Here is a 19,223-nt window from a genome sequence, read left to right on the forward strand (position 1 = left end):
CGGCGAGGCGGATGGGCGCGGTGGGGGCGGTCCGGCGGGGAGCCAATGGGGAGCGCGGGGCTGTCAGGAGCGAGCGCCTCAAATAATCGGGCTCAGCTGATTGTCCCCGGCAGAGAGTTGTTTGGCGGCGGGCGGGCGGCGCAGCCGGGAGGGCGGGCGAGCGAGACGGGGAGGGGGGAAAAAAAGAAGAAAAGACCCCCCTGCCCCTCACCCCCATTTTGTTGTATGGGGGTGTCCAGCCGGGGCTGAGGAGAGGGGCGGGGCGGGAGCGCGCGCGGCGACCGTTGGCGGGCCGTTGCCTCCCGCTGCCCCATGAGCTCGACGACGACGGCGGCGGCCCTCGCTGAGGGGGCGGCCCTGGCTGAGGGGGCCGCCGTGCCCTACGCGGTAGAGCTGGGGCTGACCGTGCTCCACACGGCGCTCTACGCCGCCCTCTTTCTCTTCGCCTACCTGCAGCTTTGGCTGCTCCTCTACTACCGGGAGCGGCGGTTGAGCTACCACACGCTCTGCCTCTTCCTCTGCCTGCTCTGGGCAGCCCTCAGGACCACCCTCTTCTCCTTCTACCTGCAAAACTCCCTGCAGGCCCTCCGTCTCCAGCAGCCCTTCGCCCACTGGCTCCTCTACTGCCTGCCCGGCTGCCTGCTCTTCTCCAGCCTCTGCCTCCTCAACCTCTATTTCGCTGAGGTAAGTTTTTTTTTTTTTTTCTTTGGGGGGGGGGACGCGCCAAACCCCCACCCTGCAGGACGCCGGGGTTAAAGCCTCCTCTTCAGCCACCCCCCACCTAAACTTGGAGGGGCACAGCCTGAAGCTGAGGCTCTGGGGTGGTGGGATGGAGGGGTGTGGAGGTGTGTGCCCTGACCAGTCTCGGTGGGAGAGGGTGCCGAGAGGTCTGCCCTCAATGTAGGCTTTGGGGCAGCTTGGGGAGATGCAGGGGTCTGCCCTGAATCTAGGCTTGGGGGGGAGGAGGAGAGACACAGGGATTATGCCCTGAATCCAGCCTTGGGGGTGGGGTGGGATGGGGGGGGGGGGGAGGTTTGAGCAAAAAGTGTGCCCTGAATCCTAGCGTCAGGGTGGTGGGGTGCAGGGGTGTGCTTTGAATGCAGACTCCATGGGGTGGCGTGGGGTGGGGGGAAAACAGTCACATGCCCTGAATCTGGGGTTGGGGGGTGCAGAGATGTGCCCTGCTCCCGGGTGGGGCTTTCCTCTTTGCAACCCTGTGAGGGGTGGCAGTGCCACGGGGGTCTCTTGGGGGACTGTTTTGCATCTTTTTTTTAATTGATTCCCCTTCTCTAAAGGGGACCAGAAAGTGGCAGCAGCAGGGGCTGCTCTGGCCTGGAGTGATGCCAACCATTACGTCACCAGCTAGAGCCTCTTCTGCTATTGTTGCTGCGCTCCCTCCTTCTCTCCATCTCTCCGCTCCGCTGTGAACTGGGCTTGTTGTTCTGCAGCTTGTTGTCAGACAAAAACCCTGAGATCCCTCTGCCTCCCCAGACAACAGCCTGGGGCTGGAGAGGTGGGCCCCTTCCTAGCACAATGATCGCTACTGGGACAGTGCGGAGCTGCTTGTTATTGCTGCTGAGCTGTATTCCTTCTTTTCTGGGTTTCCCATCGCTTGTTTTGTGATTATTTTTTTTTATCCTCCTTTCTCTAGTCCTTTCACTTGTCTTTATCTTTTAAAGCCTTGGCTCTCCCCTCCCCTTTCTCCTCTGAATATTTTGTTTCTGCTCCAGTTTCTCGTGAGCAGCCCTTCGCTTGCCTGCCTTCCAGTTTGGTGACTTGTTTCATAAATAGGCAGTACTTTCCTTCCAGCTTTGTTGTTGTTGTTCAGATTCTTTGCTCTGCAGCTCTCAGCTGTTCGCCAGCCTCACAAAGGAATCGCTAACACACAGCGAAATCGCTCCATCGCTCCGATGTGTCACTGATGGGAGTTATGATTTCATTTTCCCGAGGACATCAACATTCACATGATAATGTGAGACTTGGAGAAATTGGGTTGTTCAGCTGTTTTGGTTCTTCCCCCTCTGACACAAACACCTGGATGCTGGGGTAAAAAGCTGTCGGTGTTATATATGCTGCCGATCGAGTGGCAGCAAAATAACAAATGGTGCATAGTGTGCATAATCCATCTTGTCTGTTAAAGGAAGCCTGACCTACCAATTGCTCCAAGCAGGAGGTGTTTGTGTGTCACTTGAAAGGCAAGCTGAGGAAGGGATCCCATGTTCTGGTACCACAAAGTGGCTGGATTTCTGTTTTCCTCTAAGTCGCTGGACTTGACAGCGGATTTGCCTCTTTGCAGGCTTGTTAAAAGGCTCCTTTAAAGAATCGCAAAGTAAATTCAAATAGGTTCTCGGGCTTCCCTTCCTCCCACTATATCTGTTTTTCAGTGGACTCTGGCTGAATATACCCCATTTCTTTCTCCTTGAAGACCTAGAGCCAAGGGAAATCCTGTCTGAGGAAATAAGAGCTCAGAATCTAGAGTGGGGAAGGATAAAATGACTTACTAAAATGAGTATGTGTGCTTAGTTACAGAGAGGGTCTGACACTTGGCTGTTGCAAGCAGAATGGGTGTCCAGCATGTCATGGTGTTTTTGGGTGATCTCAGTGGTGGTAGGCAGTGAAGCCTGCAGCTCCGGAGGTTTGGAGAAAGAGTGCAGCTAGATGGACCGAAATCCTTTGGTGCTTTTCTGGCTTCCATTTTAACGAAAGAAAATGATGCTGAGTAGTGATATTTGGCTGCCTCTGCTTGGGCAACAGGCTGATTAAACTATCCCATCCTTCTCTAGACAGAAGGGTGCCATGTGCTGGTAGCTGAGATGTGCCTGGCTTGGCTGTGTTCAGTGCTTCTCTTAAAGCACAGAAGGAGTTATGTTAAGGGGGCTTAGGGTGTAATTAAACAAGAATTGTCACTACCTGGAGGAAGGAGAGAAGCTATGGTGGAACCACAGCAGTTGAGCTGAAGTGGCTCAAGATCTAGAGATGACTGGTAGGTTTACGAGTGTGACTTCATGCAGAACCTGCTGTGGAGGGCCCGTCTGTTCCCAGTTCTTAAGGGCCAGTTGGTAGCAACCTGTAAAAGGGCATTGGGCTTCTGCTACTCTGAGGGTGTCATCCCAGTCTGGTGTGTCCTCAGATAAAAGCATAGGCTGCTTCTGTGCTGAAGGCCTGGCTAATTGTCTTTGTACACAGTGTCTCCTTTGTGGAGATGCTGGAAAAATGGCATCTGTCTAAGCAGTGGAAGAAAGTGTGGCCTCTGCTATGTTATTTGAGCTAATCTTGCTTGATTTACAGAGCTCCTCGGGCTATGTACAAGCTGAGGTTGAAATGGTGCGGGGTGGGGGAAGAGCTCCAGGAAACAACAAATACCCATGGAGAGCTAGCATTATTTTGTACTCCTGGCTGTTCTGGGGCTGAAATTCCAAGTCAAGAAACTGCCTGGTGTTCCCCCTTTCTCTGGGGAGAGGCTATCCTCTTCCTATCCCCTCCTGGCCCCTGAGATTCCTGAGAGGACGTGGAGGTCTGACAAAATGCATGTGGGATGCTTATTTGGTGATAACAGTTTCTTTTTGTCACTGCCTTATTTTCACCTGGAAAATCAAAAGGTGTAATGCCTTTTGCTTGGGAGCACCTCTTCCTCTCTGCTTCAGCTTGTAACAGAATGAGTTCCTTTTCAGGAAATCTGGAGTTCACAGTATATCAGGTCAGAATTCCTCAGATCCACTCCCAATCTTGCCTCAAACTGGCAGAACCATGGCTCAGATATCCAGCTCAGAGGGCTTCTCTGCCTTGCTTTTGGAATAGCTCCTCTGCTGCCAGCTAGACATCTGCTTGAGTAATGCTACCTTTCCCAAGAGTCTGCCAGTTCCTGCTTTCCCCCAGGTCATGGTCAGGAGCACAGGACATGGAAATGTAGCCACAACAACCTCCATCTTGATCCTTTCAAAGACCTTCTTGAGCACTTGGCATCCTTGTCTCACTTGGGAGTCAGCAATTGTGTGCAACAATGAGTAAGGCCTTCTGCTGGAGTGGTGAGGCTCTGACAGGCTGCTCCGCCAGACTGACGTGGCCATAACCCTTAACCTGTCTGGGTTTCTTTTAAGTGCTCCATCTGATTAGATGACATCAGCCTCTTTCATCCCTTGCTGCTCTAATTGCACTGGAGCAGACATGCATGGAAAGAGCATCCAGCCTGGGAGCTGTTTGTCCTTGCTGTCCGGTATCTTCCTACCTTCTCAGATGGAAAACTGCAAAAGCTTCCATCTGTTCTTGTACTCTTCCACCTTCCTTGTCTAGCAGACACCTAGTATGTGCCCTCTGCCTCAGAGGGACAGCTGGCAAGAGGTCACTTAAACTCAAAACTGCTCCATCCCAAAGCTGATGATTCCCATGGGCCCCATGGTTCCCAAATGAACAGGTGGCTGTGCCAGCAACCAGCTATTCTAGGGAATCAGGGTACATGCAAGTTGTACCCTCTGTTCGTGATGGCATAGGATGATCTTGGTATTAGTGGGGATGGTGAGAGATCTTCCTCATAGATAGTTCCATTTTTCTGAGGGGCAGGTGGGGGCTTGAACACTTGTTATGGGGGGTAGTCCCAAAATAGTCTGTGCTCTGCTTCAATGCTCGCTGCTGAATGACTGTGGTGAGAGAAGGAATCTGTCTGTGGATGCTCTTGCAACTGAGAGAGGGCTGTATTCATGTCAAGGCAGGACATGGTTGTGTCTTTTATCTCAAGAGCCCAAACTCCATGATTTTTTTTTTACGGAGCAAAAGACACTTTGATTCCATCAGACAGACAATGACAAGTTTCTGGCTCTCCTGGATCTTTGAGATCTGTTGTGAATGGCTGTACCAAAACCAAGCTGAAGTGCTATCTGACGCTCAATGTTAGGGCTGAGATCCTGGCTTGTACAGGTACTGAAAGTGGTCCTTAGCCATCTGTGGGATGTGGTGTGTGTCACTTGTCATCTTCTCATAGCAGCTGTGACACCTCCAGTACACCTTATAAGGATGAGTGTGTTTCTTAAATGATGCTCTGAGAACATACCCTTAGCAAGTTCACTTTTGGGGCTTAGTGATGTCAGCAAGGTATTCACTTTTGTGAAGTATATCCACTCATCACAAAAACAAAAGCCTTCAGCATCATGGGGATTTTGAGGTCTGTAGCTCTTCTTGGCCTCTCCTTCTTCCCAGGTCTGGGGCTGATGTGAAGTGCTCAAAGGATTTGTGGCTCCAGAAAGACAACCGAGTGTTGCCTAACTGTTATAAAAGGCTTGCTTAGCAGTAAATGTTCTCAGTCCTGCTGCTCTGGGCTAGCAGAGACCTGTTTCTTATTTTCAGCAGGCAACTGCATGACTTCTGGGGCTGGTCTCAGCTAGGAACTGAAGGAACTGTTCAGTTTGCGAGGGTTGCTACTAGCAACTTGGCATAATGCACCTGTTTGAGGGCAGGGGTCTGTCTTTCCTATTTTTATGAAGAATAGGACTACTCCTGAGTTCTCTGCACTAGCTTCTTCACAGCAGAACCCTCTACATCAGCTGTCCTTGGGCTTTGAAAGCAGCAGAGCTAGTCCAGTGCTGAAAGCCTTGCAAGATTGTCTCAAGGATAAGAACCCAAAGGTGCGTTGTGAACACTACTGGTGTCACCTACTGACCCAGCCCTTGTGAAGAAAAAGCAATCTTCAGATGAGTTATGTCTTAATAACTAAAACCACTGTGAACTGAGTGATGCCTGTTCTCTCCCTGAAGTTATAGGACTAAATAGCTGGGAGCTAATAAACGTGTAAGGCTGGTGCCGTGGTCTCCCTCTGCTTTTTGTGGCAGCAGTCCAAGCCTGAGTCTCAGGTTGCTGTTGCACTCTTAACCCTGAGACAGCTTTGTGTGCCTTAGTCCTCAGGGCTGTAGGGGAGGGTCTTGAGAGACTGCCTTGCACAGGGCTGCTGTAGAAGTCAGCATCATCTTTCTGCTAGCCAGTGGCATTTCCCTGCTCAGCTGAGGGGCTGTTCTCACCCAGAGTGACCAGCTGGAATACAAGCCACAGACTCTGCACTGCTGTTTGGAGGCTGTGATTACAGATGGCTCTTCTGGGAGTCAGAACAGAAGTATGAATGCCTCAAGTGGATTTCTGTGGTGTGTGAATGGGTACTGAACCAAGAGGTTTCCCAGCTGGATGTCCTCTGTGTCTGTTTTGACACTCCCAAAGTGCTTGAATATAGCCTACAGGCAAACTAAGGACAAAGGAGGATTCGGGGATTCTTCTGTTTTGAAATCACCATATGGTCCTTCCAAGGCCCAGATTTCCTGTAGCTCAGGTGAGCTTTGGGGCTCAGAGTGGATTATGCCACACTTCTGTACCTCTCTGGGCTGGTATAGGCCAGGACAACAGGGTAGAGGGCTTCAGAGACTGCTTGTAGTACTGTACTGCTCAGCCATGGGGGCTGGATACCTCCCTCTGCTGAAGTACTGTGTCTTGTTTCCCACTAAGTGTTGCTTGAGTTCATCTTCCCTCAGACTGGGGGAGAGGAGTCAGGCAGTGAAACTGGCTCTCAGAACAGGGTTGCTGAGGCTGTCCAGTGTGCTGTAGGAGGGCTTTCAAATGCTTGAAACTACTACAATGGATCAGACAACCTTCAAATCCTGAAATGTCTCTGGAAATCCTGTTGGCGGGAGCCTGGTTTCTGAAGCTTCAGAGTGCCATTACTACCTTAGTGCTGACTGGAAGGCAGGAGCCAAGAAATCCCATTGGAACAAAAAAAGCTGATTAAGGGTGCCTTGTAAGAGATGAGTGATCCTTCACTGCAGCCACAGTCTGGAAGCTGACAGGGAGGACTCCTTGCAGAAGCAGTGAAACTAAACCTCCACACCTGTGCAGTGATCCCACAGTGGTCTTATGCTGACCACAAGTACATGTCTACTGGATCTGGTTAGATGGCTCTCTACCTCTTCCCAAGTTACTTCAAAGTCTCTAGTCAGGACATGAGCTTTGTTTGAGACTGAATGTGACCTCAGCTCTGGGATCCTTCTTGGTGGGTTCTGTACCAGGATCTGCATTTTTCCCGGGACAAAACCCAGCTCCTGCTATGGCTGTACTGAATCAGTGTGTGACAAGTGAGCTCCATGTAGCTCTGCCAGCATGCTGCTTTCCCGCTGCTTGTCCTGACCATGTGTGAGCACTGGTTACCTGTCCCCTTGCAGCAGGACTGCTGTGCTCACATCTGAGCTGTGACTTGGGAGTGTGTCTTCACCTTCCTAAACTGTCCATACTTCCTTAGGCTAGAAGTCTTGCCCCTGGTGGCTCCTGCTGAAGCATACCTCCAGCCCAAAGGCACATGGAAGCTTGTCTGCCATATTGGAAAGAGTGCTGTAGGGCTGCCTGAGTATGAGCTGATGGTTCTCCTCCAGCCCTCCCAACCCAAATGGCTGGGGGTGCAGGCATGTGTTCAGACCCTTGCAGTCTGATGAGAGGCCTGTGAGCCTTTGCTTTGAAGCAATGGTCCTTTTTGTGCAACTTTCAGTTTGAGTCTCCTAATCCCTTGTGCGGTGATGAGATTAACAGAACCCAGATCCACTCTTGGACAGAGTGAGTGTTGCTTTGAAGGGTGAAACAGTCTGTAAATGACTAACTGTCATCTAATGCACTTGTCTGTCAAGTGTGCCATGCAACTTAGCAGGCTGGGCTTTCCACCTCTGGAGGACTTCCTACCATCTCAGAGTTACTTTTCAGGTGTATTTGGCCTACAAAAATCCTAAGGGTGGAGGAGCTCTGAGCTCCAAATGCTTGTTACAGCCTGCAGGTCCATAATGCAATACCAGAGGGCTATTTTAGATCAGCTATTTGTCTTGCTAAAGCGCAGCAGCTGAAGCAGCCTTCTCTAACAGGGAAATTGAGCATGATTGAGGTCCTAAAATATGCAGCTGGGCAAAGTAGATGTATTTTTGAATGACCTTAGTGACTACTGAGTGCTAAACTCCCTGCTTTTCTTGAAGTCCTTAGGTGTGGTGTTAAAGTCCTTGTCATGTATGGGCTAATAAATATGTTTATGCCTCTTGGACACCTACAGTTGGGCTTGGCTCTTGCACAAAAAAGAGTACCAGTCTTTCTTGCAAGTGGGTCCAGTGCAAGACTTGATCCTATCTAGAGTCCTTCAAGGTGTCCAACTGGATGCTGGCTCCCTTGTTGTATGTATCTTTGCTAAGTTTAAAGGAGAACTGTAGGTCATGTTAAGTAATGCTGTGCAAATTTTTCCCCTAGGTCATATTCAAAGTGAAATGTGCAGCTGAATTCAACAAGTACAAGTAAGTGATACTTTTCTAACGTTACCTTCAAAGCTGGCTTAAGGTGAACTCATGCTGCGGTGCTAGCAGTGGGAGCTTCAGACCCCAAAGACCAAACAGAGCTAATGCCATACCTAGCTGTGCTCTGACAAAGGATCAGTGTTGTGCCTTGGAGCAGGACTGGGAGCTTCAAGGGTACCAAGGAAGCTAAAGCATATGCTGCATGCCTCCATACATGTCACCAGTGTCCCAGTACTGGTGCTGCTAGCAAACTAGATGAACTCTCAAGGTCATTCTGAGCTGTCCCACCCCAGAAAAGATCTGCAGGATAAGGCTTGAGCAATAGGTGAGACATCTGTTTGTGCAGCCCAGGTGCTTCCTAGCCATTTCCAGGGAAACCCACAATGGAAAATGTGAGCTCCAGTGGCTTTCAATAAAGAAGTTGCAGTGGTTGTGATGACTCATAGCTTATTGACTGAAGTTAATGCAGAGCTAGAGCAACACTTAAAATCTGCAAGATAAGAACCTGACTGTCAGAAGATGAGTCTTGTAACTCATGACTACTTACACTGCTCATGCATTATGAGAGCAGCTCAAACAAATACTCTGCAGACTTGGGCTGTCAATACAACCACTGAAACTTGCTGGAATGTCTGATCTTCATAGCAAGCAGAGCACTGGGCATGCTGGGAGGTTCCCTTGCCTGATGAGACAGGAGGGTGGTGAAGAATGAGCCCAGAATTGTCTGATTCAAACTCCATTTTTCCCCCCACCATCTCTGCAGGGTCCTGTTGTACCTGGGCTCCGTATTTACCAGCCTCCTCTTCTTAGTTGTGAACTTAACTTGTGCAATGTTAATCCATGGTGAGGTCCCGGAGAACCAGCTGAGGTGGACGGTCCTTGCCCGTGCCCTAGTCAACGACAGCCTCTTCATCCTCTGTGCCATCTCACTGGCTTGCTGCATGTGCAAACTAGGAAAGATGTCTTCAGCGAATGTCTACCTCGAGTCTAAGGTAGGTAAATGCCTTGTAAGCTATGCTGGAACTGCACAATCATCAGCTGGATTCTCAGCTGGATCTGTGTGTGCTTACTCAGAGCAATGCTGGCCTGGTGGCACCTGAGCTACTCTTGCTCAAATACTCCCTCCAGTGTGGAGGTGGCAGGTCTTGAACTCCTCCCTCCAGAAAGTGCATGCTGCTGCTGTGGGAATGAAGTGCCCCGCATGTTTTAGGGGAACACGTTGTCTGCAGCTTTGCTGGCACAACAGGAGACTTAGGTGCTGTATATGCTTTTCAGGTTTAGAAGTATAATTTAGGGTTTGACTGGAAGAGAGGGCTCTCTAAGAGTAGCAGATGCAGTTTCTGCAGTATATTGTCACTAAGGACAGTAAAGTCTGCAGCATATTGTTACCTCTGGCAGATGCGTAACAATTCTCTGCAAAGGGGATCCCCCCCAGCAGTCCAGCTTTAGCTGCCTGCCTGCTTGCTTGAGCCAAAGGCAGTGCTTGCCCATCCTGGGTGAGGTGACCATCTTGGAAGGGGAGGAGAAGTTGCTGTAGGTCCTGCCCTGAGGCTGAATGACAAGTGAGGGTCTGAACATACACAACTTCTCAAGCAGGTAGGAAAGTGGATAAGCCACCAGCAGTCTTATCTTAGTGTGGCAGTAGGCTGCAATTAAGTGTGCACTTGAGCTGCCTCCTCTTCCTCTGGGAAGCCATATCACTCCTATCAAAGGCAGTGATGCCAGGGTGGGGACCTGGCCTGTTGAGAAGGGCAGACAGCAGTCTCTTGATGAGCCTGGAAGCATCTATAGGGAAAGCTTGAGCACCTGAGCATAGTCAGGCTCAGGGAAGCCAGCTGCCTGGCTCTAGCACTTTTGAGCTGCTGTCTTTTTGCAGTAGTACAGCTCCTTAACCCATATGCTCTGAATTGCCTCTTTCCAGGTGTCAGAAGGTGGGGCTCTGGCTTCCTTATTTCCAATGTGCTGTCAGTCAGATGAATCTATCTGGGCTTAAAGCACTGCCATGCCTGGCTCAGGTGAGAGGCTGCCCAGACTGTAGTGCTCCCAGATGCTGTTGGTTGGATGGCTCTGTCCCCCCTGAGGAAGAGGAAGGAGAGGGTGACAAGCTGCCTTGCAGCAGGCACTGTTACAAAGACATTTTGGGTCCAGACAACTGCGTGTTGGCTGGAGGTGTCTCCTTGCTCCTTAGCAGGCCATCTGCATGACCACTCAAAGTGGCTGTGGTCCATTGCCCCCCCTCCTAGAGAGGGTAGCTGAGTGAAAGCTGAGAGGGTGGCCAGAGCTGTGCTGTCAAGGCTGAAGCTGAGACTTTTCTGTAGAAGTCTGGGCCTCTTAAGCAGCAGAGAGCATCTGTGGTTGCCCAGAATCTGGGGTGTGTGGGCCATAGGCAGCTGGGAGTGGCTGCCTAGCTGGCTCTTGTGACAGCTATCCACAGAGGCTGCAGATTGCAGCCAGGTGATCTGAAGTGAGACAGAGGAGCCATGACTAAGCTGAGAACCTGCTCAGATCCCTGCTTGCATGGGCCAGGTATCCAGCTCTGACTGGCTCTGGACACTAATTAACTTATCAAGTTCACCCAGCAGTAGTTTACGAATGCAGTTACTTCCTCCAGTTACATGCCCGAGGCTGCCTGTGGGGCTGTGCTCTAGTACAACATGCTCTAGAGAAGCCTGCTCTCAGGTTGAATACTCAACCTGACTGTCTGGTAAAGGTCTCTTGCATTGAAATGCTGTCTCCCTTCCCTGCCTTGGAGGCATGCCCTGACTTTGTGTTTTGAAGGAGCTGCAAAAATAGGGTGGGGATGAGCAGAAGTGTTACACAAATGCCTGAAAAGGCTGTCCTGCCTCCTGAACTCCAGCTGTGAACCTGCTGACTCAAAACAACACAGCAAGGCTGGAGGGGCCTGGTGAGGCTGCTGCTTCCACTGAAGGTAGGAACCTTCAAGCCATTTGATGCTTCAGAAGGAGGCTGTGCTGTTGAACTGCTGCCAGTTCCTATACTGTGGTCCTTGTTAGCTGGAGACTTGCTTCACTAGCCTTTCTGCCTCATTTTCTGCTGTCCTGAATACCAAGGGCTCAGCTAACAGTGCTAGAGCAGGCTGTGTTCTTGTGCTTTGGTGGTGTCACAAGGACTAGTTTGTTAGCAGCACTTTCGTGCTGACTCTTCCAAGACACAGTCTTGAGCAAGTGCTGTAAAGTTAGGAAAGTAGAGCTGGCATACCTGTAGCTCGGATGTGGAGCAGGTTGATGAGGTGTGCTTCCTGAGCAGATCATCTCTCTAAATACAAAGGCAAGTCAGCTGCTGAGATGTTTGTCTGCCCACTTACTGGCTTCTGCTGTGCAGTGACTTGGTGGCTATTAAAGGCTTTGTGGGTGTCTTTAGCAAAGAAATGGGGACACTTGCAGATCTCCAAGTAGCTTCTTTCCCATGGCTAGCTGTCCAGGAAAGGTAAGTACTGTGACCTTCAGATACCTCATGCAGCTATCCCTTTGACAGCACTGCATCTGTGGAGAAAGCTGCTCTTCACCAGCACAGGACAGCTAGCAGGAAGCAGAGATCCCACAACATCTAGCCGCTCTTTAGCATGCTGCTCTGTGTACAGCAAAGCCTGGTTTGTCCCACAGCAGTGCTGGGGTTCAGGTGCTGGGTCTTTCTGACTGTTCTCAGAGTTGCCTACAACAAATATCTGGGTTTCTTTCCTAGAGAAACATTGTGTTCAATGTTTGGGGTGCTGAACTGCTGCAGAGTGAATGAGCTGGGTGGACATCTCTGCTGCAGAGTCTGATCAGAGTGTAGAAGCAGCAAGTTGATTTTCTTAATGGTCATTGGCTGGCCTTCTGGAGACTACCACAGTAAGGCAGTGGTTGGGATAGCATCTCCGTGGACCACCAGTTTGAAGTTGACTGATAAGATCCTGAGAATGACACTCCTGTGCCTCAGGTCTTCCCTCTCGCAGGTGACACTGGCTGTGTAGCTCTGCTACTGCAATGAACTCATCACACAAGGAAGCTCTTAACCAGCTCTGAATATTTTAGCAACAACATAGAAATGTTCTAGGTCATTCTTGCCTGCACAGCTTCTCATGCATTTAAGGGGAGGGTGAGAATCGCAGTGCTGTAAGAAGGTCTGTATTAAAACTGTTTTTTCTTCCTCTTCTAGGGAACATCTGTCTGCCAGGCTATTCTTGTGGGATCTGTAGTTGCTCTTCTGTATTCCTCAAGGGCTTGCTATAACCTGGTAGCTGTGGCCATATCTCCAGACAATGTTCCTGGTCCTTTTAACTATGGCTGGGACAACCTTTCAGACAAGGTAAGTGTCTGTGACCCCCAATCCAGAGCTAATGAAGTGAAAGGCAGTTACTCTACCATCCTGTGAGGGCACGTGTAGGGGAGAAGGGGTCTATGTGGGGGTGTCCGTTAAGCTGAATCCCCAGATGAGCTGGGTTTCTGCCTTCAGAAGCCCTGCTTGCTCTTTCCACCAGAGCAAACCTGAATCTTCCTCTATCTGGCTACTTCCTCAGAAGGGATTCCCTGTTGTGCTCTTCAGTTTTAGCCTGCCAACTCTTCTTTTGGGGGAGAGGAGGAACAAGTCAACTAGAGCAGAAAAGCAATGCTTAATCAGGCGTGGCTGTGTGCAAGGGAGAGTCATTGGTGTGGGGAGGGAGCTAACAGTACCCTGGTAGCACACTGAAGAGAACTAGCTGACTAGAAACAGTAGCAGAAGTCAGGTAAGGGTCCCCATTCTGGTTTAGGGACTCCTGCCTTTGAAGAGTTTCTCTGCATTCCTAGTTCTAAGCTGTGTAGCTCTGCTGATGGCTTGGATTTTACAAAGACCTCTAATTTCTGTCCACAGGTGCATGTGGAAGTGAGCAGTGAAGAGTACGTGGTGTTCGGAGTGGTCCTCTTCCTCTGGGAGCTGGTGCCAACGACTTTTGTGGTGCTGTTCTTCCGGGCTCAGAGACTGAGTCAGAATTTGGTAGGCCCAAGCAAGCTGCTGTAGCTTGAGTACCCCTGTGCAGAGAGGAGCCCCAAGGTGCCTGGGGTGGGGGGGCAGGCCTTTAGGAAGACTGTCAGAAATATCTCACTTCTGGCTTCACTCTTTTCTCTTTAACAGACTGCAGCAGGGATGGTCAATAGTCACAGTTACAGCTCCAGAGCCTACTTCTTTGACAATCCGAGACGCTATGACAGCGATGATGACTTGTCACGGCTTGGGGCCAGAGAAGGAGGGTAAGCATTGTGCTGGGTGAGTGAAACAGCTGCCATTCTGCTGTCAAGTGTGGAAGCAACAGAGCTCTTGGCTTCTGCTCTTAGGAAAAAGTTTTGATATAAGAGGCAGCTTGGGTGAGGTGGATGGGGCAAGAAGGAGCCTTCTGACTGAGCTTAGTTTTGCTCCATTCTGCAGCTCACAGGGAGCTATTTTTATTAGACAGAAGTGACCACCTGTGAGAGGTGGATATCGCACTGGGTACTCACAGGTAGAAATAAGCAGTGGCTGCAGACAGGAGGCCTCATCCAGGAGGGCTGATCTTGCTAGGATTCTTCCTCAGCTGTGGGGGCAGAGGGCTCTTAAATGACCTCCAGAGGAGTTTCTCCACTGGAAAGTGAGAGGTGATGAAGTCCTGGGAGGGGCATGGTCTCTGGGAGCCAACTGGGACAAAGCTCTGCAGGAACTCCTGGTGTGGGGGAGAATGGTCAGGTATCCCTAGCAAAGCTGTAAGGGGAAACCTGACAGCCCTGTCCCTGCCCAGGGGTGTAGTGAGGGGTTCAGAGGTTCTGGCTTTTCTTGACCAGTGTTGTAGGGCCTGGTGCTCCTTCCCTTGTACTTCTTTCCTCAAAGCCAGTTTCCTTGGAGATACTGTGCCTGTGTGTCATAGCCTGCTTCTGCAGACTTGGATACCCTGGTCAGTGCTGGGAGCAGAAGTCTTTCCTAGCAGTGGAGACTAGCCGCAGTCAAATTATTAATCTCTAAGAGTCCATGTCTGGTTTTTCTGTCTCTCCTCCCAGCTTGGCCACCCCTCAGTGCTCTGGCTGCTATGGGTCCCTGGCGGGGAATGACAGCTACGCGGTGGGTCCCCATCTCAGCGGAACCGCTACAGACAGTGCCCCCTTGCTCTTTGCCGCAGGTGGCTCGGAGATGAATAATCACCATAGCTCATACCCTGCACCACAGAACTGAAGAGGCTGCAAGGTCCCTTTCTTCCCAGAAGTGGCATTCATGTATAGGATTGTAACCTGGTTTTTTCTTTCCTTCTTCCCTGAAGCATCTAACTCATCGACACAAACATTCCACTACCTGCTGCAGCTGTAAGCAGGACTGAGCCTATGGCTGCAGGCAGTAAGCAAGAGAACTGTGACTTTAAGGTACCATGTAGCAAAGTGAAGCTGAACTCTCTGGAAGCTTTTTCTTGGTCTGGTCTTCAAGATGTTGGCAGCTAAATGCACCAGAGCTTCCTCACTAGAAAAGAAACATCAAATGCATATTTGCACTTTTATCTGCACACTTGGAAGGAACGAATCTTGCTCAGACTGTGCTTAGTCTGAGACTGTTCTAGTTACTCTTTTAATTGCACATCCATAGCTGGGAGAGGCACTGTCTTCCTGCAAAGACGTGTTCCGTGAAGTACTCTGCATCCTGACTCACTTGGGAGTGTGAAGCTCTGTTAAGCGAGCGTGTTACGGGCAGGGCCTCCTGCGGTGAATGTTAAAGCATACTGTGCCATATTCACGCCTGGCAGGGCTGAGGCCTCTGGGCCCAGCGTGGTCTTGCTCTGGCTGCTGGTCCTTGTTTCACCTGGTTGCTGAACTGTCCTACCTAGGACTGTGGGTTCAAAGCTGAGCTCAAAGCATATCCTAGCAGAGGCCTGCGAGGGTGAGGTCAAGTGCTCCTACTGGCTTAAAGATCACTACGTTGTAACCAACCCACTAGCTTATGGCAAAGGAAGAGGGCTGGCTTGGATGGTAGCTGCTGTCAAGTGAGGGGGCAAGACTTTATAGGCTGCTGCCTTCAGGGAAAGCTTAGAGCTGGAGCTGGCTCAGCGAGAGTGTGCGTGCAGGATCACGTGTGGCCCCAAGCATATGTAAAACTAGGGCTGCTTTAACTGGTGGGTGGTGAGAGCAGTCCTGCTCCCCCCTCCACTTTACCCATGGTGGGGCTCCCCTTTTTCCCCCCTCAGTATTAAATTGCATTTAGCAGATAACCAAGAGTTTTAACCTGAAGTGAATGTGAACTGGTGGGGTCCCCACTGGGGAGGAGGCAATGCCTGCTGTTGTGGAGGGAGGTGGCAGACACTGCAAAGATCTGTTCCCTGGGTTCCTTGCTCTCCCTTCCCCTGCTGTGGGGCAGGATGGTGGGCCTGGAGTCCTCCCGCTGCCACACAGCTGTGTCAGCAGTGCTTGGTGGTGTACACAGGGTTTAAGTGTGCTGGGTCAATCTGGGAGGAGGTTTCTCTGTCTCTCTTTAACCATAATAGCCAAGTTTGACCTGGGCTATAGCTCTGTTGGGCCCTTGGAGATGAGGCTTGCTGTTATTCCTGGCTTGTTCCTGAGCCTGATGTGGGGATGAGTGAAGCAGCTTTGGGCACAGACTTGGATGGATAAACTGGTCCAGGGGCGACAGCTGCTCTGACCTCTAGTGACAACCTGAACTGGAACTGCTTTTTAACCCACCTGGAGCTGCTCCTGCTGTTCAAACCCAAGGCTGACACTGAAGGGCCCAGCTGGTGTGAAGGACTTGCCTGTGCACAGAGTGGTATGGTGCTGCCTGGCTCTGGGTGTGGGATGCTGGGCTGGCCTCTGGTGCTGGAGGGACCCTGAGGCAGCCTCAGTGTCCACAGCTGTGTGTGAGAGAAACCCCAAGCACTGGGGCAGCCCTGGCCCCTCCTCACTTGCCATGTGCTCACTAGTATGGTCTGGTCACTTGATCACCCACCTTGCTTGTACTGAGCTAGATGTCACTTGTCATGCTGAGAACACCCTGTCCTTCTGTGTGGTCTCCTGTGCTGGCTTGTGGGCCTCTCCCTGCTAACCTGCTTCACTCTTGCTGGCCCAAAAAAAGGAGCAAACCCTGCTTCTTTTTGGAGAAGGCTCTGCGATGATAACTTTCAGCACATCCCTCTTGCTCTAGTACTTGAACCAGAGAGCTCTGCCCTGACTGCTGTGGCTCTCCTGGCTGCTCCACCTTGCTTGGTGTAAAGGACCTGTGTCCTTGCCTTGGCTGGGGTGCAGAAACAAGCTGCTCCATCTCAATCACGGCTTGGCTTATGGCAAAGCTAATGAAGGACCTGGACTTGGTGCATTGCCCTTCTTTCTTCTCCCATAAGTCACCAAAGACAGTAAGTGACGCTAGTGGCCCCTGTTCTTGCTTAAATTCCAAAGCACTAGGAGCACTTTAAGTTTTCTTTGGAGGGAAAGGAGTGTAGTGCAAAAAAAAAATATTAAAAAATAAATTAAAGGGCTACAGGCTCATTGTTCATATTGCACTGAAGCACACAACAACAATATGATCTTCCTGGCATTAGGATGGCAGGTCGGGGCAGTGAGTCTCGTTGCTAATGTACTCGTGAGTGACTGGCAAAGTGTTTTGGTTTTACTCATTTGTATGGATGGCCGTTAATTTCAAAACTCTGACCGCTCCTGCTGGGGCTGGTCCCGTGTTTTACTGAAGTAATTTATAGCTGAGAAGTACAATGACTTTTTTAATGCATAGTTGCCTTTCATTAAACTTTCTTTTTTTGGTATGGTTTAACAGTGTTTTGGCTTTGCAGTCAGGCAGCAGCTGGCTGCAACAGGAAGCTGTGGCCAATGAATGTACCTATTTGTTCTTCACTAAACTGTAACCAAGCACTACTATGTTGAAATAAAAAAAAAAAACAAAAAACAAAACCAAAAACCAAACCCAAAAGACTCTGTGCTAGGTTGCCAGAGGCCTGGCTGTGTTTTGCTCTCCGTGTGACCCAGCCAGCTCCAGATGTGGTCCTGCAGTCCCCCCTTGTCCTGGCCAGGGGCTGGTTGGCTGTGCCAGCGTGGGATCCCAGAGAGCTGTCTGCTCTGCCGAGTTCCGGTAACTCGATAAAGCTGCTTCTCGATGGGCTCTGGAGGCTGAGTTGGATGCAGTGTAGCTTGGTGCTGGCCAGCCAGCAGCTGCTGGGGACCAGTACGCTGTGCTTTGCTCCAGTGTGACTGTAGCATTGCTGTGAGTTCATCTCGGGGGCGTGAATGTGGTGGGGTGCAGAGCACCCAGAGGTGGTTTTTGTGAGGGATCTTGCAGCTCCCCTTTGCAGCTGTGGTTTTCTGGGGAGGGCAGAACCTTCCCCCTGCCCTCACAGGGTGCTTTATCCTCTGCTGTTTTTCAGGGCTGGCTGCGGCCCAGAGGGATGTGGTGTTCCCTGTGTTGTCAGCTTGTGAGTTACAGTGTGCTCGAACCACGTCCCCTGCACCTCACCGCCTTCTGCTTCCACATACACAGCTCCCAGGGCAGGTCCAGAGACATTTCAGGGTGCGGGCTGTGCTTTGTCCCCTTCTTGGGACCTGTGATCCGTCCAGCCTCCTCTGGCACTCAGCTGTGGAGGAGCTGAAAAACCCCAGCTCAGTAACTTGGTGCTTCCTTTATTTCCTTGCATGGGTTTATCTGAGTGGCCTTGAGCTCGCTGCAAATAGCAGCAGCTTAGCTGGAGCGCATGCTACATCTTCCTGCGCAGCAGCACCTGCGCCCAGTGCCTGTTTTGGGGGCTCGGGGTGAAAAGCAGCATGGCTGCCGGGGCTGCCGCACCCCCTTGCTGCACTGGGGGGGGGTGTCTGTTCTCTGGCAACGCTGCCCAAGCATGAGACTGTCCTTTGCCCCTGTTGCAAAGGTGGATGGTGTAATCGGGGCTGGCTCTATCCCTGTGGGAGACGGCTGGCAGCAGGGCCAGGGTGTCTCACCCCTTACTTGGCGGTGCTGGATGGGCAGCTGTGGGGGAGCTGGGCCAGGCCTGGGAGGGGCCCTCTGCTCTGCCACAGCAGCTCTCTGTCCCATTTCCCCAGCTGCTTGTCCTTGGAGCGGCAAAATTCAATTTTGCTTCAGCTGCTGAGCAGCTCCGTGCTGCCTCTGAGGAGCGGCAGCCCAGCGGCGGGTATGTCCTTTCCCTTTTTAGCCCTGCCTGGCTACCAGCCTCAGACAAGGGGATCCCAAAAGAGGACAAACCCGCTTTAACAGGTTGGGAGAGGCAGAAAGGCCAGCGGGTCCCAGCGCTTGCCGCAGGAGAGAGGCTGTAACTCAGGTCCTGGCAGCAGCTGCTACACCATGGAAGTCAGGGGGGTGTCCAGAGGTACCGCTGACTGCTGGCTCCCCTTGCCCTAAATGAGGATAGGGGCAAGGGGTGCCTTCAGGAGCTGGCTGGAAGCAGAGCAGCTTTGCGGGGCTCATAAATGACGCCCAGTTTTCTGCCTCCCCTCTGGTCCCCAGCAGTGGAACAGGTAGAAGAGGGTTGTGCCTGCCCTGTGTAGCCACCCTCTCCTTCCCACAAGAGACCAAAACCCAGCGCTGCCTTCTAAAAGGTGCACTCTTACTCCTCACCGGGCAGCAGGGCACCAGCAGCGTTGCTCCCACCAGGTTCTAGCCAAGATGGAGGCGCAAGGCTGGCCAAACGGTGAGAAGCAGGGTTCCTCTAGTGTGCTGCTGCTTTGCGTTGGTCATCTCCCCTTGCCTTCGACAAGGAAGCAATTGCCGAAGCCTGCAACACGCAGTCAGCGCAGCAGGGTTACTGCAGCAGAGACCATCAGGAACAGCTCGTTGCCAGAAGAAAGTTTCACCAAGAAGAGGAAAGCACCTTTGTTCAGCAGCAGCTCTGAAGCACTGGGGGCTCCTACAATCCCTTGCAGCATTTTATGCAGCAGAAAGTTAGTGTAGGGACACTGTAAGTGAGGAGCTGATTGGAATCATGGAGCAGACAAG

General features: G+C 51.3%; 1 protein-coding gene across 1 annotated transcript; it reads left to right on the top strand.

The window, feature by feature from the left end:
• The first annotated feature begins 172 nt into the window (after positions 1 to 172).
• On the top strand, positions 173 to 17,026 carry GPR137C (G protein-coupled receptor 137C). Its single transcript, XM_069783086.1, has 7 exons — positions 173 to 684; positions 8,248 to 8,291; positions 9,055 to 9,283; positions 12,450 to 12,599; positions 13,143 to 13,265; positions 13,404 to 13,519; positions 14,297 to 17,026. The coding sequence occupies exons 1-7, from the start codon at positions 313 to 315 to the stop codon at positions 14,466 to 14,468; spliced, it is 1,206 nt and encodes a 401-aa protein (XP_069639187.1). The 5' UTR covers positions 173 to 312; the 3' UTR covers positions 14,469 to 17,026.
• Positions 17,027 to 19,223: the final 2,197 nt, after the last annotated feature.

Source organism: Haliaeetus albicilla, chromosome 5 (genome assembly GCF_947461875.1).
Source record: "Haliaeetus albicilla chromosome 5, bHalAlb1.1, whole genome shotgun sequence".
In the NCBI taxonomy this organism is placed as follows: Eukaryota; Metazoa; Chordata; class Aves; order Accipitriformes; family Accipitridae; genus Haliaeetus; species Haliaeetus albicilla.